This window comes from Phoca vitulina, unplaced genomic scaffold (assembly GCF_004348235.1).
Source record: "Phoca vitulina isolate PV1807 unplaced genomic scaffold, GSC_HSeal_1.0 scaffold71, whole genome shotgun sequence".
Taxonomy (NCBI): Eukaryota; Metazoa; Chordata; class Mammalia; order Carnivora; family Phocidae; genus Phoca; species Phoca vitulina.
In genome coordinates, this window is record NW_022589774.1 from 11,821,229 (window position 1) to 11,843,652 (window position 22,424).

Below are 22,424 nucleotides of genomic sequence, written 5' to 3' on the forward strand. Positions count from 1 at the left end.
ATAAAAAGTTATAAAAAGGCAATCATAAAAGATTAAATCTTGGTAGGCATGTCAGCTTTCTTTTAATAAAAACAAAAATAGTCATTGTTATCTAGTTAAATAAGTAAGTCTCTTTTGTATAGAGTGTTCCAGTTATTGAAAAAGGGCCCTTAAAAAACCCAACTGCCTAGATCTTAAACCCTACCCCCTCTTGCCCCATAATACATGTTTGAGGGAAGAGTCATTCAATGTGCAAATTGGCAAAAACAAATGTGGAGGAGAGGGGACTTCTTGAAATGACATGCCCGATCAAGTCTTGGTTTATTCTTTCACAATATCAACTTCCAAAAAGTAAAATAACCAAAGTAGTCCTAAAAATACACAAAACAGACCTTCATCTTTGCATTCCTTTCCCAATAAACACAAAAAGTATGTACAGCATGTTTAATATGCAATATGCAAAAGCTTTGTGTTGCTGTTAGCAACATCTATACCCACCCACCCTCCTTATTCACAAGTGTACCTCTACTAAACACAATTACATCACTAAGCCTGTTAGTTTGAAAGGGTCTTAAATTTGTTAAAACTGGAAAATCTTTGTATAGGGGCTCCACTCATTTGACTCAAGGTTATAGACTTCCACCGTATTCAGAAATTCATTGCCATCAAATCCTCCCACTGCATAAATGGTGTTCCCTACAGTTGCGATCCCAGCATTGCTCCTTGGTGAAGTCATGTTTCGCATCATCTTCCATTCATTTCTAGTTGGGTCATACATCTCCACACAACTGATGGCATGAGAACCATCGAAGCCCCCACCTACAAACAATTTTCCTAAAAGAGAAAGGAAAGAAGGTAAAGCTAGAGAGAATAAGAAAAAAACTATTTAATCTGTTTTTTGCTAAAATCAGTGGTTCTTAGTAGAAATGCCTGCTCATTCTATCAGAAAATACTCCTTAAATGCCTCACTAAGGTGGCAAGCGCTCTCTAGGACCTATGGATACAAACAGAATAAAACTGATAAAAACCCATTCATACCTGGAACTCAGGCAATTTGAAAGGAGAGGGGTAGCATCTAACTGAAGTGTAATTCCCACAATTCTTTGTGGTAGCTACTATTACTGCCATTTCACAGATGAAATGAGGCACAAAGAAGGTGGACAATTCACCTAAAAATGCAGCTAACTAGTGGCAAGCCAGAGTAGTTCTGTGCACTGGAAATTTTGTATTAGTCCTTCAAAAGAAGTTAAAGAAAAGCAGATTTCAGAGAACTGAACATTTTCTTGAGCTTTCCAACTATATAAAATTATTTTGGTACAAAAACTTCTTGGAAAGAGACCAGGAGTCATCACTTGTTTTCAAATATATATGCAGAACAGTTAATAAGTTATTTTCAAACAGATAAAAGGTTAGCATTAAAAAAAAATTCATGGGGCGCCTGGGTGGCTCAGTTGTTAGGTGTCTGCCTTCGGCTCGGGTCGTGGTCCCAGGGTCCTGGGATCGAACCCCGCATCAGGCTCCTTGCTCAGCGGGAAGCCTGCTTCTCCCTCTCCCACTGCCCTTGCTTGTGTTCCCTCTCTCGCTGTGTCTCTGTCAAATAAATAAATAAAATCTTAAAAAAAAAAAATTCATTATTTCCTTATCTGTCACAACCTGTCTGCATCTATATACTTAGAGAAAAACGGACAAGGCTTGGGGGTGGGGCTGCAGGCTACAGGCCAGTAGGCTACTTGCTGGCATGTCTACACATCTGAGCTTTCAGCAGTTGAGTCACAGCTTAACTAAGATCCTGCTTTATTCCCAAGACAATGTTAACTAAACTCATTATTATAATTACATAATTAAACATGTAAATCAGTAAAATGGATGTGAAAAGAAAGCTGTGTCTATATAAAACCAAGTTTAATGCTTTGGAAAGACTTTTTAAAACAGTCTTAAGTATTGCTTCCAATTAGGTATGGAGTAGATAATTAGAAAAGACTAGATCTAGATGATCTGCACTTATTTTTGCTTTTTGCAAATCAAATTCTTTGAATTCTTGCTCTAAAGGAACAAACTCCCAAGATGATACATTTTGCATATGGTTTATGGAAGGAAAACTTAGAACTTCATTTAGTGAACTCATCAAAAGACTAGTGTGTTGATATATTAAGTACTGAGTCTCTATTAGAAAAGACTTCTAAAAGACAAACCATCAATCCCTACTACATCAGAAAAGATGGCTGCTTCTGAATTCTAATTATACAAGTATATAGTATAAGTATCATTGACATTCTCTTGGAATTTTAGAAGAAACTCATCACTCCCTATTCCTCACTTTTCCAAATCCCAACACTCACCATCAAGAACAGCTACGCCAGCTCCTCGTCTAGCCACATTCATGGGAGCGATTAAAGTCCAGGTGTTATTTTCAGGATTGTAACGTTCTACCGTGTTCAGGCAATTCCAAGACTCTGCGCCTCCAATTATGTACAAATAACCACCAAGCTCACAGACTGCAGCCTGGTGTCTACCTATAAAATCAAGTCGAACCAAATTATTTTATCTCCCAAAACTCTAAGTCGTATACTACATATACTGTTGATTCAGAAGTTAAAATACACACACACACACACACACACACACACACACACATAAAAACCCCCAAAACAAAAAACATGACACAAAAAAACTTACGAATGTTAAGAGGAGCACAGCTTGTCCACGACTTTGTTACAGGATCAAATACATCACAGTTTTTCAGTCCTTTTTGACCATATGGATCAGAGCCACCAACGATGTATAATTTCCCATTCAGAGCGCATACTCCTATGTGAGTATAAAATAAGGTTATATCTTGATAATTTAATTATCATACTTAAATACTGATTTATCCCAGAAGGAAAGTAATTTTACCTGCATTACAACGGTTAGTTCTCAATTCTGGAACAGGAGTCCAGTCATCTATGCTTGGATCATACATCTCTCCACAACTCAGGTCATCTGAGTGGCCATTCGATCCACCTACCACATAGAGTTGGCCCTATATCAAAAGTGAGAGATTAGAATTTCTGCCATTCTGAAGTATGAGAAACAGTTAAATATGGATTGCTTCTTCCTGCAACATAATGCGCTTACCATGAGTACAGCCATTTGAAATCGAGCCCTTGGCGTTCTCATGGGAGCAAGAAAGGACCAGTGATCTGTATGTGGATCATAGCATTCAACTGTTCGAAGACACTCCTCTCTGTTATAGCCACCTGGTAAAAGAAACATCAAGATTTACGTTTATTAAACTGGACCAGGCTTTCTGGTCCAGAATGATTTAAGTAATCTGCACAATGAGAAAAGGAATTTTTATCCATAAACTTAGTAAGGCCCCATTAGTTGATGTTTTAACTAACTGCTTACAATAGCCAAACAACATTAGCAGTATGAGTAAATTGCTTAGTCTTGGCTTGAAAATAAGGACAGAATAATTCAGCTACATTATAGTTTAAGAATTAGAAACAGACATTTACTTAAAGGTTAGGCAACACAATAGTATTTACTTTTTATTTCTTAGTCTTTTTAGAATGTGGTAAAGTAGAATGCCAAGGAAGAAGGCACATTAAACCCTGTCTTCCAAAGTTCACATGTCACTAGCAAGCACAAACGTCCATTTAAGAGGCTTAGCCAGTTGAAAGTTTCCAGTAAGAAAACACTCATTGTTCTGTTCTCACCTGCTGCTATGAGCTTGCCGTTCATCTCTGCTGTCCCCAGACCAGATCGTGCATACTGCATGGGCGACATGGGCTTTTCTATTAGCTCATCTGGTTGCACCTCAAAGCTTAAACTTTTAATTAGTTTTGGAGTACTCGTTGGTGAGCTCTGTGGGCTGTTTCGCCCGTGAAGGAAAATTACACAGAATACACCATCCAGCACAGCCAGGCACAAGTAAGTGTTATCTGTAAGCACAAAAGTTCTATGTTTAAGATGCAATTATTATTACTTTTGGTTGCTGCGTGATCCTGAACTGGACTCCAGATTCCAGAGTGGAATGATCTGCTACTCTTTTCCAAATTTAGTTGCTTCTCAGTTTTTTCTCCACAAACCGTCACTTTCAAAGTTATTAAATGGTTCCACTCAACACTCCTTTAAAAATAAAAGACAATCTGACAAATGTAATACACTTACTTGAAGTCTTTTCCGAAGCAACGATTTTCCACTCATGCTTAGGGCTTTGTACTGTAGCATTTGGAGAAGAGAGACATCCAGTGGAACTGCTACTTATCATCGGCTTATGGCCATTCTCACGTGGTGGCTTTTTCTGCAAAATCAAAAGGCAGCTACAGAAACCTAGCCAAAGACCATACCTGGTGTACCTTTGTTCCTGAGCTATTCCACAACACTGAAAAAACAGTATCTTTCACCTATGTATGACGTTTATATCAGAACTAAATTTAAAACAAACCAACTTTCCAATTGACACAAATTACTGGCATGCTTCCATCTCCACTTGTAAAGAAACAACTATACCTACACAAGTAGCCTGGTCAGGAAAAGCTCCATTTAAACAATTAAAAAAACATGTTGTAGATCAAATATCAGATACCTCGGGGGGGGGGAGGGGAAGGACCCCCCCAAATCTACATAAGCTCACATACTCTTTATACTAAGTGTAGAATCATCTTCCAAAAGAGCTTATTAATTTAAAAGGGTGAATTATCTGAAACAATACATTTAACCCACTGTCTCCAAGAAATGGTCAAATGTAATTAAATCATATGTACTCTGATACCCTTCATACAATGCCAGCAAAGAGTGAGCAGACATTTATCCAATCCAGTCCCTCTGAGAAGTATTTTTCAGGACAAAAGTGGCAGTTACAAGAAACACTGAAAGGTATATTTCTTCAGGACAACCTTATAGGTATTATAGAGTGCTTTTCTAGACAAATCAAACTACATCAAAACACAAAAAATAGTAACCAGAAATGGAACAGTAATACTAAAAGAACCAAACATTCACAAAAGTAGAATACACAGGACCACTAAAAGAGGGAGAAATGGGCAAAGCTATAAATTTTCAAATGATTGTTAAGAGAATTACATTGTGTTCTTGTGTATGAGTTCCCTTTGATGGTTTTCTTCCAATTACTTTAGCCCTTGACACTTCTAAAGGCTATGATCACATGGAATTAGAGGAGTCAAAGACACCCTAAGAGGAACTACCAAATGAACAGGTACCACGCTGAGTACCTAACCGAGTCTGCTTATCCACTTATTTCAGTCCCCAGGGCCAGAGACACATGGGTAGGTAAGATTTATAGTAGAAATTTGTTTCTTGTGGAAACAAAAAGCCACGTAACAACTCTTAGAGGAGAAGATTTTGGTAGCTACTTGAAGCTGTGGAAAGTTTGGTCTGCGCCATTCAACAAGCGTGGTTACAGCATATGAGGCTATTTTGAGAAGAGGCAGAGAATGCACCATGTTAATGGTTACCATTAAATTCTACTTAGACATTTATTATATACCTAGGTATTATTAGGCACTTTATTCACATCATCTCTTTTAATCCAGTAAGGGCAGTACTGCCCTTTTATCCATTTTATAGGTAACAATACTCAGAGAAGATATGCATTGCCTAATGCAATACAACTAAAAGAAAGATTAGAAGTTCTGAGTATAAAGCCACTCTTTTTATACTATGAGACTTGTGTCCTCTGCTACTAGAAATTACAAGTTACATAAAACGCCATCCCAACCTGTGGGAAGAAGGGATCCAAAGTATCACAAGTTGATGATGCTTACATTAAGAGCTTTTATCACAGTAAGAAAACTGTTCTAACATATGGACTATAATTGAGAAAAAAAAAAAATCAGTGTGAAAGAGAAAAGCATGGTAACAACGAAGACTATTTGGGTTTTTTTTTTTAACAAGTCGTACAGAAGTGCTGGTTAACTCCTTTATACTCCTTCTGGAACATTTTCAAACACAATCCTTTCCTCTCCTTTATCTTCAAACTTTCCTGTATCAACTCCTCCCACCCAGCCACCCACTGGCTCCACTTTCTTTGCCTCTGGCTTGCCAGGGGGTAATCTCTGGTGGCTGTTTCTTTTTCAACCACTATTACTTCTCACGCTAAGGGATTCTTGACCTTAATACTCTTTGGAACTTACACCCACTAAAGGTTACCAAGGGGCCTCCCAAAACTAATGCAGAAGAGATGGTATCTATAACCTTCTTTTACATGACCTCCCAAAGAATGATTTGACACAATTAACAATTTATTGTCCTCCTTCAAACTTTCTCTACCGATGTTAGCTAGCTTTTTAACATATTTTGATTCTAATTTCTTCCTTCCTTTCTAATGGCTTCTTCTCAAACTCTTTTCCTATTCCTCAAGCCTAATGTGTCCCCTCATCCTGTTTTACTTCATGATTTTTATCCAGGGAACCACCTTCTAATGAGTCACATGTCAGAATCCCATTTTCTCAAATTCTTCCTTTTCCTTAACTTTCTTACTCTAAATGATTACTAAGGACTCACTCAACCTTTGAAACTATAAATGTCTAGAGTCCACTCTTCCTCCTTCAGGCCCTTGGATCAAGTCGTCATTTTTTTTAACGACTACTTATAAAAGTCTGTAAATTGGTCCCACAAACTTTAATCTACCTTCTGTACTTGGGTCATAAAAACTGAAGGGTTTAATGCAATCACTTACTAGAATAAGAAAACAAAAGGAAACCAACCACAGATCAGTTGGAGTCCCATGACCTAGAGACTGCCCATCTGATAGTTAACCTTGTCTTATATATGACTGTGTGGATTTTTGCTGTACAGAAATACAGTAATTTAACCAATCCCCCTATTGTTGGACTATTGCCCAGTTTTACACTATTACTAAAGCTGTGAAATCTCTCTCTTCATACCACTTTCCTCCTTGGTCTAAAAATCTTTGAAAGTTCCCCACTACCTGTAGGATCAAGTGTAAGCCCCCATCAGGTGGCATTTCCCTATTTTCTCAATCTTGTGGCCAGCCATTCTAAGCCTATCATCCTTGCACAGGTATTGTTTGTTGACACACTTCCCTCTGCTATGCAAACTCGTCTCAATCCTAGGACTGCTCAAATGTTGCCTCCATTTCCCTAGTTTCTCTCCTGTTCCACTATGCCCTCCCCTTTATGCCTTTTGCAGATTACCTCTTGTAAGACTGTACCACTGCAACCTACGGCTGTAAGGTCCTGCACGCAGAAACTGTCCCTCACACACCTAACATCACGGCCTGCCACTTATCGGGCCCTCAAACTTCGCTTGTTTAAAGAGTAACTTTTAAAAAAAATGTTAACATTGGGGCGCCTGGGTGGCTCAGTCGTTAAGCGTCTGCCTTCGGCTCAGGTCATGATCTCAGGATCCTGGAATCGAGCCCCGCATCAGGCTCCCTGCTCAGCGGGAAGCCTGCTTCTCCCTCTCCTACTCCCCCTGCTTGTGTTCCCTCTATCGCTGTCTCTCTCTGTCAAATAAATAAAATCTTTAAAAAAAATAAAAATAAAAAAAATGTTAACATCTTTAGAGTTATGAGGAAAAATATTCTAAATGTTCAAAATGCACAACTATGAACAAAGTTCTCAACTCAAACCCTGACATTTTTTGTGAAAGTAAAGATCTTTGGCCACTACTGCCACAGAATACCTGAGAACTTCACCAATCAGGTTTATCATTTACTTTCTATTAAAGAAAACCATCCCTTAAAACTGGGTTAACTCAGCCTACTCTATAGTTTATCCCTCACAAATACAACGTTGAGCTGAAGGCCAAACAGAAAGAATGCATACTATATGACCACTTATGTTCACTTCAAACACAGGCAAACTAGTCTATTGTTTCAGAAGTTAGAATAATGGTTTCCCCTGGGGGACTGTGTAGGGAGGTGACTGGGAAGGGGCAAAGAAAGGCTTCCAGGATGGTAGAAATCTCTTCTTGACTCAAGTAGTGTTTAAATTAGTGGGTTCACTATTTGACACTTATGATTTGTATACTTTTCTCTCAATTATTTGTCCCTAGACTAAAAAAGTTTATACCTGAGATTAAAAAAAATAATAATAATAAAAAATAGGGTCTAACAACACTCTTCCTGTTGCAAAGTATTTTTTTGTAATCTAACCCAAAAAAATCAATTTCTACTTTGCTTCATCTTATTGGCCTTTCTACCTGTAAATCCTATTTCATTGAGAAAAAAAATCTAAATGTGTTGAATTCATTTCTTTTTATGTGGCAAAAACAGTAACTATTAAGAAAGATAGGCTTGTTTTGTCCCAAAAATGTTTCTGTTCAGTTATACCAATGAAATTCTTCCACTTTCCTTATTAAAGGAAAATTTCAGTATGCTATAAAATGCTCTAATCCCATTTTAACCTGCGGTTACCTCAGATGTGCAATGTGTACCTGCACAAACTGAATGTGGTCATCATCACTGCCAAACACCTCAGCCTGTCCATCTAGTAGGTTCCCATCAAGCAGCTTGTGATCAGCTGAGTAGTACAAGGTTTGAACCTGCAAAACAGCAACAGAACACCCATGTGGCTACCGTCTCCATGGCTACTCCACTAGTATGCAGATCACACAAACGCCTCAAGGTAACCTCCAGTGTGCTTCTTGAACTTCTTGACATCTTGCTCTGGCAGGATCCCGAAGTAAAGAAAATACAGGTCATGGTTGTAAAAATTTAAAAAACAAAAATCAAATACAGAATCTTCTAATACTGGCCGGAAGAGTCCTTGGCTTGATTGGCTTGAAAGAAATCTTCATTTTCTCATAGCTTCTATTATATGGCATTAAGAAAAAAACCACTAGTACAATATATAGAGGCTCTTAAAGAATATACATATTTACAATAAAATGTGGAGTACGGCTTACACCTTTGAAGTGGTCTGATTTGCATTAACATATTTCTGTCCTGTAGGCAATGCCGAGAAAAACAGATAAAAAGCAAATGCAAAACGCAAACAAGCTGTAGAGATACCTCCCTTAGCAGATGCAAACACATGGTTAATGCACCTCATTTTCAAGTGGGAAATGATATAAAACTTAGGGAGCACCTGTTGGCCTTCCTAGGACATGATAACAGTACGTTTCAAGGCCTAACAGATCTGGGAAGCCTTTAGTGAGTGTGAAAGGCTCAAGTGGAATGACAGATGCAGGGTCACTCTACTGCTCCATCTGCATATGTTTTAATTCCCACCATTTCTCCATCAAATTTTTCTTGTGTGTTTTTAAAAAGTAGCCCAAGGTAAGTGAGTGACTATATGTATGAACAACACCATTGAAAAACACAAAGCTTTAAAGAGAGAATCCTGTAAAGGAGTAAACACCATTAAATCATCATCGCTCTCTGCCCACAGCGGATTTTTCTTAGGAGAACTGGGGCAGGACTGCTGCTTCTTTACGTGTCAATACACTTGAGGTTTCTTCTTGTTTCTTCAGTCTTGGGTATCCTAGTTTTGTTAATAAACCTATGGGGAGATAAATCAATGGGGAGGAACAACCATTAGAAGCTTTTACCTACTTTCAAATTTAAAGCAAAAACCTGTGAAGAAAAACTTAGAATCTACAGAAAATTTCAGTACCACCTCCCATTTCTAAAGCAAATTACATGCTACTTTAAAGGAAGTTAACAGCACATAATAAGCGAAGAAATAAAAAAAGAAAAGCAGAAGACCAAACTGAACGGTTCATTCAGCTCACCTGGACACCCCCCCTGTTTCTCAGCTTAGGGGTACCTATAGCAAAATTTAAATTCTTTAGGGTCATGGTTATAAAATAAAAGTGAGAGGGAATCCTTCATGTTATAGCAAAATAAATTTTAAGAATTGTTGAATCCCATTTACTTTAAAACTAACCTCTTCCATCAGCTCTTCCAGACTGTCTCCATTCTCCCAGATGCTACGCTGCACCCAGTTGATTACCTTTGTATACAATTTGCCATTGCTGGGCAAGCAAACATTATCTTCAAGCATTACCTCCAACTAGAGTTAGGAAAAAACAGTGACACATAGATCAGTGTTGAGTCTCTAATCCTCAGCTAAATGCTCAATTTCATAATAAAACGGTCATAGATGCCCAATCACATCCCATATATTTACTCTAATTTATAAGAAAATCAGTAGCCAAAAAATACACAAATGGGTAGGCAGAAAACTGTTACACTGCTAAAAATAACAGTATCATTTCAATGTACTGTCTTTTTCCCAACCATTACTTACATGCTTGAAACATGGGACAAAGATTCCGTGCCTGGAACTAAGTAGTATATATCTCTTGATAGATTTTTACTCCTTACCTTTAGCCGTGGAAGTTTAAGAAACTCTTCCTCTTCTGAAATTTGTAACAAATGCTCCTGAATATAAGCATCAACCTTATTCAACAAACGGGAGTCTCCCATACAACTTGCAAAATTTCGGTAAGAGATGCAGCTGGTAACATCCATTCTAGATAGTAAATAATCACCACAAACCTTGGAAAAGAAATACACAAGCACCAACACTTACATATATTTTATTTAACAAATATTTAATACTCAATGCGTAAGCATTATGTGAAGATATAAAGATGAATCAAAAATCACTGCCTTAATCAAACAACAATGGGAAGAACATACGTATACAAACAAACATCGAAGAATGCCATTCAAATGTCTAAGTTGTTTAAGGAAAGATGCAACAAACTGAAATGCTGTGATAATGCATATGAAATGTTCAAATAAGTATTTCCGACTAGAATAATTAGGTAAGACTTCATCGTGAAGGCAGTATCTGAACTGGGATCTACACGGAAGATGATGCTGAATGCAGAATAGAGGAAGCAGGGAAGAGAGATGTTGCGAACGATTTAGTTTGGCTGGAGCAAAAGATAAGACAGGTAGGAAATAATTTTGGAAAAAGAGCAACATTAGGGAAAACCTGCACTGCAAACTTGAGGAATATGTGCTACAAATCATAGAAGGATGCAGAGACGTGACATTATAGGAGGGGCCAGGAAACTTCCTCTTAAGGCTAAATAGTATTTTAGGCTTTTGGACCATACTGTCTTTGTCGCAACTACTCCACTCCATCACGACAGGTGGAAAGCAGCCAGAGACCATATGTAAATGAAAGCTGTGTTCCAATAAAACTTTATAACAGGCAGCGGGCTTACAGTTTACTGACCCCCAAATTAGAGAATTAAATGTTTTTTGTTTTAAAGATTTTATTTATTCGTTAGAGAGTGAGCATGTGAGCGCACAAGTGGGGAGTGGCGGAGGGAGAGGGAGAAGCAGGCTCCCCACTGGGCAAGGAGCCTGATGTGGGGCTCGATCCCAGGACCCTGGGATCATGACCTGAGCCGAAGGCAGACGCTTAACCAACTGAGCCACCCAGGCACCCCCAAAATTAAATGCTTTTTATTCTATGAATTATTAAGCAGTTCTCACTGGCGTTAAATTCTAGGAGACCTTTTTTTTTTTTTTAAGATTTTATTTATTTATTTGACAGACAGAGAGAGAGCACCAGATAGTCAGAGTGGCAGGCAGAGGGAGAGGGAGAAGCAGGCTCTCCGCTGAGCAGTGAGCCCGATGCGGGGCTCGATCCCAGGGTCCTGGGATCATGACCTGAGCTGAAGGCAGACGCCCAACCGACTGAGCCACTCAGACGCCCCTCTAGAAGACCTTTTAAAGAGGAACTCCAGAATGAAGAACAAATGAACTGAGTTAAGTTATATGATTAACTCTTGAGAAAAACAGGAGTATTTTATTTTACATCCTGCTATCAGTGACTGATACAGCTACCCGACCGAGAAGACTACTGGAAGAGCATGGGTTTAGCTCAAATTATCTGAGTGAAATATGACTTTTCTCTATAACTATAGCTAAATGGTTAATAAATGGTTAAAATAACATTCAGTTCTCTAGGGGAAGGGGACATTTTCAAGTTCTTGAAACTAAAAAATGGCTTATGACAAATTATGCATTCTAACCATGTAAAAACAGACTTGCTAGTAATAGTCCTCCTTATATATGTTAACTTCTGGTACTCTACCTGCTTTACTCGGTCCATCTTCAGCTTTTTTGCCGCAGAATAAACATCTTTTACCAATTCTTTATCGGCTTTCAACCTTTTAAAAAAAAAGTTCTTTATCACTTAGGATACTAAGGCCTTAAAACACAAATACTTAACTGAAATAAATTTAGACAGACTTGGAATTTCCTGATGACATCCCCTAATTATACAATTTATAAAGTACTTACTGAGCAGTGTAGGCATAATTCAGTAAGACTTCAACAGCTTCTGGATTGAGATCATCAAATTTAACATGAGAAATTCCATGAGGATCACTATCACTATTAAAGATTTCAAATAAATAGGGACTGCAGCAAGCCAGGACTGCTCTGTGTGCTAACATCTCATGGCCACAGACCTGAAATTATGAGGAATTAAAATTAGAAGTACTGTGGACTATGTATAGCTAATTACCACACCGGATTCTTTAATATTTATAAGTAAATCATTGTTTTTTAAAGTTATTTCATGAAATGCCTACCATGAAAAAGAAAATAAGCAAATCTAAGAACTTACTGCTTTTAGGAATAAAATATCAATTCTGTAGGTTTCCAATTAAGTTTTAAATACCTGAAGTCGAACATCACAGAACTGGCCACTTTTCCTCAGGGCATTTAATTTGGCAACAGAAGACTCAATAAAATTTTCGTCTTCAAACATTAAATATCCATTGGGAATCATTTTTCCTTATAAATTTGGCTAAAGGGCAGAAAGAAAGCGGTGTTATTTTACTTGTGAATGAGGATTTTTATAATTATACCTTAAAGAGTAATATGGTATCTTTATTTTCAAATTCCATCCTATCAACACAAAAATGTTATTACACAAAAAACATTGCTGAAACACTGGCACTGAATGTCCAAGTCTTTGTACCCCTGTACTTTGGTCCTAAGTCTTTGAGGATTCATACAGCGGTGAGTATCTCAACGCTTTTGGTCTAGGTTTCCATGCACATTCATTGCGAAGGGTAAGAAATGTCAACCCAGCCCTGCACAAACCCAAACAAGGAGCAATCTAAGAACCCTGGAAGGATGTAAAGTGGTCATCACTTACAGGCTTCCATCTTCTGGGCTGCTGTCATTGCTTTACTCCCAAAGCAAAGATATACAAGACAAATGTAAATTCTGTTCCCTTCGCAAGGTTCAGATATTAGAAATCACTTACCTCCTAAGAATACATGCTAGAAACTTAATGTTCTTTAAAAAAAAGCTCCATTTCACCTTTACTTGTGAACAACTGACTAACGGCTATACAAAATCTATCATTAAAAAGCAGCAATAGGAGATTTCAGTTTGAGCTGATTAAATTCAAAATAGTTTATAGAAAGAAAAAACAGAAAATTTTTTTTTCTACAAATGATTACTGACTTCCCCTTTAAGAAAATTATGAAAGGCTGTTAGTAGACTGGACACAGTCTTCAGAAGAACAATGTGTCTTAATGTTGCACTGAGCACTGAATATTCACTTACCTACTGAACTGGTGAGAAATGGATTTCTGGGACGTCTTAGATAATCCAAGGACAAAGGAGTGTTAAAACTCAGCACTTCCTCAAGGTATGAAGACAGGTGGTTGAAGTGAAGGCAGAGGTGTCTTAAGCTCTAATGGTGATTCCAAAACTATCAGGCTTGAAATGATGTAATCAAGTCCTTAAAAGCTATAGACACGAATTTCTTCTGTGATAATCATGCATCATAATCTGTAATAATGACAAATTTTAGATACTCAGAATGATCAAAGACTGTCATTGATCTAAGTGGATCAGATCAAAGTTCTTATCTTGAAGACATCTTATTGTCAATGACACAAGTACAGAAAATAACACAAATGCAATTATACATAAACATTTTTCATTTAACCTACAACTATTCAGGTGATTAAAACAAAGAAACAAAAAACACTTTCCCTGGAAGACAGGAGCTAATAACGTGTATCATTTGAGTGAGATATACAAGCACAAGATTAGAGAACAAATACAAATATTGGTTAACTCTAATATTCTTTACTATTAGGTTACAACTAACATACAAACATATGATCTGTCCATTTTCACCAGCCAGCAAGCAACCTTTGGGCATTATTCCCAGACATGTATACAATGTTATAGTCAAACCGGACACACTGTTCCCCAAAATGTGGTCTGCTCTTCCTAGCCTCTATACCTTTGTTCAAGTTCTTCTCTCTTCTTGGAATACCCTTAATGCAACCTCTGCCAGATGAAATCTTACCTCCATAAAGCCCCTGCCAAATCCCCCCAGTTGAGAGAAGTTTCTCCCTATCTTCCACATACTGAACACTCTCTGAAAGCCATGTGTAATCTTCCAGCTGGTCTGTTGAGTTGGGCTTCTGTGGACCTCCTTATCTTCCTTGATTCAGGCCCTGTAAGGCAGAGCCTCTGTCTTGTTCATCTTTGTATCCATCCCATCTCCCCACTACCAAAACAACTAGCCTAGAAACTTAAATATAAAGATGAGTACTAAGAAGTGAACTAAATAAACAAAAAGGGAAAATACTGATGCCTGTTCTTTGTATGGTCCTTTTGCTTATATACAGTAATAAACTACCAACGGAATAATTCTAGTTCAGACCACATCTTCAAAGTAATAATATTCAGTCCTCCTACCTCCATTTCCCCCCTTCATTTTCACGTGTCATCAACTCCAAGTGTCAAATTCAGATGGTACTTATTTTTTAATCACCTGAACTGCTATAACACCACTGTCATTATAATTCAGGAAACGAGAACTAAATAAATTATTTGAAAGATGTACACACTTTAAAAAATGGACATCTTAAAATTACCCGGATTTTCCTGATACATCAATCAAACCCAGAATTCTAACAATTATGTTCAGGTGAATGAATAATGACTTAACCCAGAACCCATTGAAGGCTGGTCCAGCTCCAACTGAACAAACTGTTAAGTTCAACACATGCACAATCTGTAATGGAGCTGGATCCCACATGCCCTAACTGGTTTCTCTATAATTTAAGTTCTATTCTATTTCAAGGACATCCTGAGTAATTGTGACTCAGGTTGGGGCTGTGGTCAATGCTTACCCCTGCAACAAAACTGTATCATACTATTATGTAATACTGATTTCCTCTGCTCTAGAGTTGCATCTAGACCAGTTAGTTCAGCCTTTAAGAAGTAAGTTCTGGGGCGCCTGGGTGCTCAGTCGTCTGGCATCTGCCTTCGGCTCAGGTCGTGATCCCAGGGTCCTGGGATACAGCCCCACATCCGGCTCCCTGCTCAGCGGGGGGCCTGCTTCTCCCTCTCCCACTCCCCCTGCTTGTGTTCCCTCTCTCACTGTGTCTCTCTCTGTCAAATAAATAAATAAATCTTTAAAAAAAATTAAGTTCTAACAAATGATTTCCAAATACCACACAATTCTATGTACACAGAGAGAACACACCATCCTAAGAAAACCTTCAGACATTTTCAGCCAAGACCAAGCTCAAATTAAGAAAATCTTTGTATATATGATACATACTTGGGTGGCCAATCCACAGACATAGTTGGTAACTCCTCACTTCAGTTTCATAAGCTGCTCTTAAAATGGTGAAGAGGGGAGGGAGAATCCCTCCATGCAAATTAGATTGATATAATTAAAATGTGCTTTTTGAAAAACCATACCAGTTTTAATCATTATTCAGTGTTTCTCTGTAAACTAGTCTTGATCTAACCAAAAGTAAAAATGACATCTATTTATATTTGATAAATTGGAAGTTCTACTTAAATTTTTTTTGGGGGGGGGGGGGGAGATGGTTAAAATCACTTCAGTCCTTTGGAAGAAAAACTGAAGAATTTCTGGAGCCACTCTAGGTATACAAATTTGTACAATATTATTAGTTTTGCAATAAAATGAGTTCTTCTATATTTAGAACTTGAAGATTTTCTAGTACCTCAAGGTCTTAATATGAATCTCATCTCTTCAATGATCAGTACAACCCTACTTGATTTTAAGAGCTAGCGCAAGTCCACTTGACATTTAAGGTAATGCAACAAACTTACTTTACTCAATTACTGTCCTCATATTCTGTAGGTCCCTACTCTCAACCCCCCCCCCCCAAGTTGGAGGAGGTTATATCAACTCCTGCCTGCATAACCATGTCTTTGAAAGTTCACAGTCACTTTCACTCAAGTAAGCATTGGGCAAATTGAGTTTCAAATGATTCTAAAAATTTGTAGATCTTAGTTTGGTCTGTGAAGCTCAAACTCAGTAACTGGTGGAACAAAAATGTGGGCAGAATTTTTTTTCCTTGAAAAGCCAAACCAAAAGCCCCAACAACCTAGAATTATACAAAAGTATAAAACTTAAAATTTTCTTTGGTATTTAAAGAACACGAAAACACTAATCCAAAGGGATATATGCACCCCTATGTTTACTGCAGCATTATTTACAAGAGTCAAACTATGGAAGCAGCCCAAGTATCCATCCATAGATGAATGGATAAAGAAGATGTGGCATGTACACACACAAACAAACACACACACACACACACACACAACGGGATATTACTCAGCCATAAAAAAGAATGAAATCCTGCCATTTGCAACAACATGGATGGATCTAGAGAGTATAATGCTAAGCAGAATATACCAGAGAAAGACAAATACCACATGATTTCACTCATATGTGAAATTTAAGAAACAAATGAACAAAAGAAAAAAGAGACAAACCAAAAAACAGACTCTTAACTATAGAGAACAAAGAGATGGTTACTAGAGGGGAAGTGGGTAGAGGAATGGGTGAACTAGGTGAAGGGGATTAAAAGTACACTTGTCTTAATGAGCACTGAGTAATATATGGAACTGACAAATCACGATATTGTACACCTGAAACTAATACAACGCTGTATGTTAACTACACAGGAATTAAAATCTAAAAAAAATTTTCTTTGCTATTTAAAATATACATTTGACTAATCCACTTTAAAAATTAAAACTGGGGTCAAATACAATATATTCTGGTAAATACACTTCAGTTCCTTAGTATCGCCAGTGCAAGAAAATGGAGACAGAAGACTCATAAATGAGTAATTAAACTGCTTTAGTAACACCCAGAAGTTCACACGTTATGTTACCACAGGCCCCAAAAAGATTAGCTTAACTGAAATACAATTCAACAGGTCTTATCCAAGAGTTGTAAAAAAAAGGTAGGCACAATATGGCCTCCCCTCCAAATTCTTCTCGGGCCTTCAGTAAGTGCAAGATAAAATGTTATCATCAAACTTTCAAAGCATCCTTAAAACCTCAAGGCAAATTACAAATATTATTTAAGTTTCAAGGCAATCTTTTGAGGGCAGCCAACTCACAAAATAGGAATGAACTCTATTTTTAAAGGACAGGTTTTATAATTATACACAGGAAATCAATCTCTGTAAAACCAGAAGTTATACATTCCCAACGTCACCTTTCAAACTACCATCTCAAAACTCACCAAACTCATTCACTTCCTCCATCCTCATTGTTCTGAAATTCTTATGTTCCCATTTATGGCACCAAACATATGGCAGGCACAATTTGGAATGGGATGCTCCTAATACCAATGGAGTTAACTCCATTCCCCCAGCCCTGAAAACTTCACAGACCAACCAGAAAGGCAGATAAATCAAGCAGTGAAAATAGTTCAAACAAAAGAGGAAAGGGGTATGACAGCATACATATTCCAGAAACTGCAGCTATTTCTGTTTCAATGGATTATAGTCTGCAGGATGCATATGGTAAATAGTGGGAGGAAGTAAGAAAGATCAATGTTAAGGTTTAAACAATGCTGGAGAGCAGAAAAGGATTATTAGCAAGAACACTCTAGCAGAATTGTGGGGAATGGTCTGGAGGAATAAATAAAATAGGGAAGCAGAAACATTAAGATATTATATACCCTTGCTTATCCTATATTTTAGCTTGGATATGTGTGGCATCATTATCAAAATCAGTATCAAAATTAGAATTCCAAAAAGCTTAACAGTTATTTTGAGCTTGCTGCATGCTCAAAGTTAGTAAAGAAGGAAAAGAGGAATTTGCTTTGGGACATTATAATGTGGAGGTACCTGCTGGGTATTCAGGTTGATACCAGAAGTGCTAGAATACTGATCTGACAAAAAAAAAAAAAAAAAAAAAATACTGATCTGATAGGTAGGAAAATACTGATAGGTTTAGAAATCACAAGGGGTAATTCAAGTTTACAAGTGAAGATAAGCATGTATTTTCTGTGCTTCTAACAAAAACCCAGAGATCACCCCCTTGTTCATAATTCCTCCATTTACACTCTCTAAAGACAGGAGGATCTCTGACCTTTTAGAATTCCTTCATTGAGATCTTTGACTATAAAATCATATTGTTGAAAAGTCAATGAAATGATTTTCAGGAGTACTTTATCTTAGTATCAGCGATTAAGACATTTCCCTAATGAGAAAACATTTTACATTAAAAAACCACATTTGCAAAACTACATTCAATTGCCATCTAAAATATACCTCAACCAAGAAAAAGCCCCCACTCCAAAGTAAGTAGCCCAAAAGATACCAATTTAAAACTAAAACCAAAACCTGGGATCCTCTGGGTTTTTTTTGGGGGGGGGGGTTTAGAAAAACGGTACAAATGAAGAGGTCAGTGGTTCTAGTCCGGTTTACCACCAACTACCAAATTATAGACATTTGATAAGCAGCCTGCCAGCTAGCATTAAATGATACTATTGTTAATCCAATTTTATTTATTTTTTAAAGATTTTATTTATTTACTTGACAGAGAGAGACACAGCGAGAGAGGGAACACAAGGAGGGGGAGCGGGAGAGGGAGAAGCAGGCTTCCCGCAGAGCAGGGAGCCCGATGCAGGGCTCGATCCCAGGACCCTGGGCTCATGACCTGAGCTGAAGGCAGACGCTTAACGACTGAGCCACCCAGATGCCCGTTAATCCAATTTTAAATAGTGTTTGCCTTATCTCCAGATATACAACTGCTCTCCTCAGCATCTTTAAGATGGAAGTTTCAGCACGATTATGCCTAAAACTATTCATCAATATTCTGTTATCCTTAAATCAAATGCCAGTGCTAGAATTATTAAACGAAAATATGGATTCTGGTAGTTTAGTCAATGCTGTACTTGTTCAACTGTTAAGAGTAGTACTAGGCTTCCAAAGTTGTTACTTATTACTAGACCGAAGATCACCACATAAAGTCCTTAAACAACAGTTTGATACCAGGGTATTCTAATCCTCCATCACTGGTTAACAGACATTAGGAAACAAAACTGCGCTCTTGAAGCATATTTCTAGTTGCTGTAAGTTTTGAAACGTCAGCTGTTTCAAACAATAGCTCTGTCTACTATGTATTGAGCAACAGTCAATCTATTTCTAAAATATTTGTGGTCCAAGTCTTCTTACATTCAACTCTCAATGTGATATTGCCTGATACTTTGCTACCATCAAGAACTTACAACCAAACACCGTTTTGCAAGATGCGTTTAAGAATGGAAAAAGAGCAAACCTCTCCGCCGATTTCTTTTGTAAAAAGGCAAGTGGCGATCGCCCCAGAGTGACTGAGGAGCCCCGTAGCCCCAGGCCTTCCTCCCCGCGCGGCCGGGAGGGCGCCCACTCCCAAGGCTGGAAGGCAAGGCGCCCAGCGCCCGCACACCCCCGGCTGGGATTGGCCGGCCACGCAGTCATTCAGCGCCGACACGTCAGGGCAGCTGCTCCCTCCCTCCTCCCGCCCCCTTCTCCCCGCGCTTGGCAAGAAAAGCGGGCAACGTGGAGCGGGAACAAAGGACCCCGCGGCCCACGGCGATCCGGGACGCGGTGCCACCCCACTCCGGGCCCGAAGCACCGATGCAGCCTGGGGCCGGCTCCCCGCCCACACGCGCCGGGTCCTGGGAGGTCCCAGGGAGGAGAGTCCAGACCTCGGTTAGACCCAGACACTAGGAGTCGGTTCCTGACAGCGGGAAAGGAGATTCCCGCGTCCTCCTTCCGGCAGTCATCCTTGCCCCGTGGCGCCCTGACCCAGGCCCCCGAGGATCCACGGGCAAAAACTCCGGCCCTACTTCCTCTGCCCCAGCTCTCTCTGAAGCGGCCGGCACCCGCCTCGGCCGCCAACGCGACCCGGCAACCATGGCAGCGCCAGAAGCGTCCTTCCCCGGGACCAGGACGCTGCTCCGCGCCTCGCACCGTCTCCCCAGCCGCCCGCGCCATCCCTCTGCTCGGAATCCGGGCGCCCTCTTCCTCCTCCACCGTCTAGGTCCTGCGCGTATTACCTGGTTCATCTCTGAAGAGATGGAAAAACTCATGTCTGGAGCTTCGATGGGGAGCAGGAGGAAGCGGGCGGGAATCGGCCCAACGGAAAGCGCCTCGAGGCCGCGGAGGAGGGGAGCGGTCGAGCGGGAAGACGAGCGGTCAGTCCGCGGAGGCTGCGAGGAGGGGGCCGCGCCACCGAGGGTTCGCGGGGACTCGCTCGCTCGCTAGCACTGCCGCGCCGAAGCAGCAGGCGGAGAAACTGTGCCGAGCAGCTCGGAGCTCCCGACCTCCACGCGCGTCCCGGAGACACTGCCGCCGCCGCCGCCGCCCGCTCGCGCCGCACCCCCTCGCACGTCACCACGTGCGCCGCCGCCGTCGCCGCCGCCGCCGCCAGTGCCTCCCGGCAGCTTCCGGCCCGAATCCGTCGGCGAATCACAAGCGAGCACGAGAAAGCTCCCGCTCGCGGCCCCGCCCACCGCTCGCCCAACCTCTCCTTCGCCCCCTTGGGTTCCTTCCTGCTCGGCTCAACTAGGTCAAGGCAAGGTGATCCCAGGGAGAGAGGCAGTGTTTAGGGCGCGCCTCCTTTTATTTATCGCGTTGTCGTCTCCTTCCCTAGCCTCGCACCCTCGCTTCGCCCTTTCGGACTGTGCCGGAACTGGTTTCCTCCAGCCGCCCTCACCTGTTTTGCCTCCCCCTAGAGGCGCAATAACCGGAGATCAGACGTGGGAGATTAGATTTCTCGACGTCAAATTTACATCTAGGCAACTGCCCTAGACTGGAGCTGGCCGCCGCGGACCTTAGAGCCTGCGGTTGGCCGTGGGCCCTCACCTTTGTTGAAGGGTGCGGGGAGGGGGTGTGAGGGTTGCGAGTGAGAAGAGAGGCACGCTGGGGGAAGGGGTGAAAGTATTCAGTAACTGAAAAAATCATTGGCGAGGTCAGAGAAGGCCTTCTATTAGTGTTGCTATAAAAACCTGTTTACTTCTGCTTTTGGTCCCCCGGATTTCTGTTTTGTCTGAGCGCGGCTCTCCTTTCGGAGACAGTCCTTTCTTTGCTGGTCTTGCCCTCTTTGGGAAAAAGAAAAAAGCCTGGAGAATCAGCAGTCCCTATCCTAACCTTCTGGGGCCTCTTAGACCACATGCCAAACTTAGTTACCCACCCTGCCTCTTTGCCCCAAGAGGCAAACCTGTTCCGGGGACACACGAGGTATATTGGGCTCTGACGGCAACTTCATGTGACTGAAGGGCATGCTGGAAAGTTTCCTAGATTAAAGGTGAGGGGATTTGCCGAGGTAAAGTTGTTTAGAGTTTGGCAGAGGCTTCCAGGCTAATGTCCTGTTCGATTATCCTGATTTGGGGAGGGCACTTAAGCGGTCTAGGCCCAGCCTTGTTTGTATTTGACCACTCAAGTTAGTTTATAGACATTTCTAGGAGCCTACCGTTCTTTATCATGAACTATTTATGCTTATGGGAGCGGAAAAGATGAATGTTGGGGCCCTTCATCTGCAATAGAAGCTTTACAACTTTTCTTTCTAAAATCTTGAGGCAAAGAGGCTTGTTTTTTCACCCCTGTTCAGTTGTGGGAGGAAACAGGAACTAAGATATCTATTAGTATGACTGTTCTATCTTGAGGAGAAAAAGACTGACATTTGCCACTGGGCTCTTGTTTTTGTCTTCTGATAATTAATAACGACAGCAGTGTTCACTTTTATTGCAAATGAAACTATTAGAGTACATGCCTCTTAAGTTTTTTTTTTTAATATCATGGGCTTCATTCTTTCAGTGAGAGAGTATGAATTGCCTACTTTGGAGAGGCACATGACTGTGTGGCCTGCTGGACACATGGTCCCTCTTGCTGTACTCTAAATAGTGCCTTTGTGACCTGAAACAGTCAACACTTTTCTTAAAGCTACAGTGTGATCAGTCCATGCATTTTTGCCTTGTATGGACTTTCATATTTACATATTACCTTTTCTATAGATAATGGCATAATTAATTAATTCCATTTGTCTTCTAGTCAACTCCAGACTCAAGCATATCTGTTCAAGTGCTATATAATCCAGATGAAAACTTGAAAATGGAACACTGGCAATTTCAACCTTATAAAGTCACAAATTATAAGATGTTATTCTTAATATTTAACTTAGACAAGATATATGTGTAGAGTGC

The 22,424-nt window shown here is 40.0% G+C and overlaps 2 protein-coding genes across 3 annotated transcripts; one reads left to right on the plus strand and one right to left on the minus strand.

Moving 5' to 3' along the window:
- Positions 1 to 267: 267 nt before the first annotated feature.
- Positions 268 to 20,604, minus strand: IVNS1ABP (influenza virus NS1A binding protein). 2 transcript variants are annotated; one of them, XM_032393118.1, is made up of 15 exons: positions 20,280 to 20,604; positions 13,502 to 13,729; positions 12,603 to 12,731; positions 12,221 to 12,390; positions 12,012 to 12,087; positions 10,280 to 10,453; positions 9,840 to 9,965; positions 8,386 to 8,493; positions 4,135 to 4,267; positions 3,681 to 3,905; positions 3,097 to 3,218; positions 2,875 to 3,001; positions 2,656 to 2,787; positions 2,319 to 2,492; positions 268 to 813 (listed from the first exon to the last, which is right to left on the minus strand). In XM_032393118.1, the coding sequence occupies exons 3-15, from the start codon at positions 12,711 to 12,713 to the stop codon at positions 560 to 562; spliced, it is 1,932 nt and encodes a 643-aa protein (XP_032249009.1). In that variant the 5' UTR covers positions 12,714 to 12,731; positions 13,502 to 13,729; positions 20,280 to 20,604; the 3' UTR covers positions 268 to 559. The 2 variants fall into 2 exon arrangements, with proteins under 2 accessions (XP_032249009.1, XP_032249010.1); XM_032393119.1 differs by lacking the exon at positions 20,280 to 20,604 and adding an exon at positions 19,520 to 19,543.
- Positions 19,106 to 20,273, plus strand: LOC116624862 (serine/arginine repetitive matrix protein 1-like). The gene is made up of 2 exons (XM_032393088.1): positions 19,106 to 19,237; positions 19,463 to 20,273. Exons 1-2 carry the CDS (start codon positions 19,106 to 19,108, stop codon positions 20,261 to 20,263), a joined length of 933 nt encoding a protein of 310 aa, XP_032248979.1. The 3' UTR covers positions 20,264 to 20,273.
- Positions 20,605 to 22,424: the final 1,820 nt, after the last annotated feature.

Excerpts from the sequence above, each read along its gene's own strand:
- IVNS1ABP (XM_032393118.1), bottom strand. The coding sequence starts at position 12,713 with ATGATTCCCAATGGATATTTAATGTTTGAAGACGAAAATTTTATTGAG. Across the intron at positions 10,454-12,011 it reads AGATGGACCGAGTAAAGCAG|GTTTGTGGTGATTATTTACT; the intron begins GTAGAGTACCAG and ends TTCTTTTCCAAG. Across the intron at positions 9,966-10,279 it reads TTAAACTTCCACGGCTAAAG|TTGGAGGTAATGCTTGAAGA; the intron begins GTAAGGAGTAAA and ends TCCTAACTCTAG.
- LOC116624862 (XM_032393088.1), top strand. The coding sequence starts at position 19,106 with ATGGATTCTGGTAGTTTAGTCAATGCTGTACTTGTTCAACTGTTAAGA. Across the intron at positions 19,238-19,462 it reads AACAACAGTTTGATACCAGG|AACTTACAACCAAACACCGT; the intron begins GTATTCTAATCC and ends GCTACCATCAAG.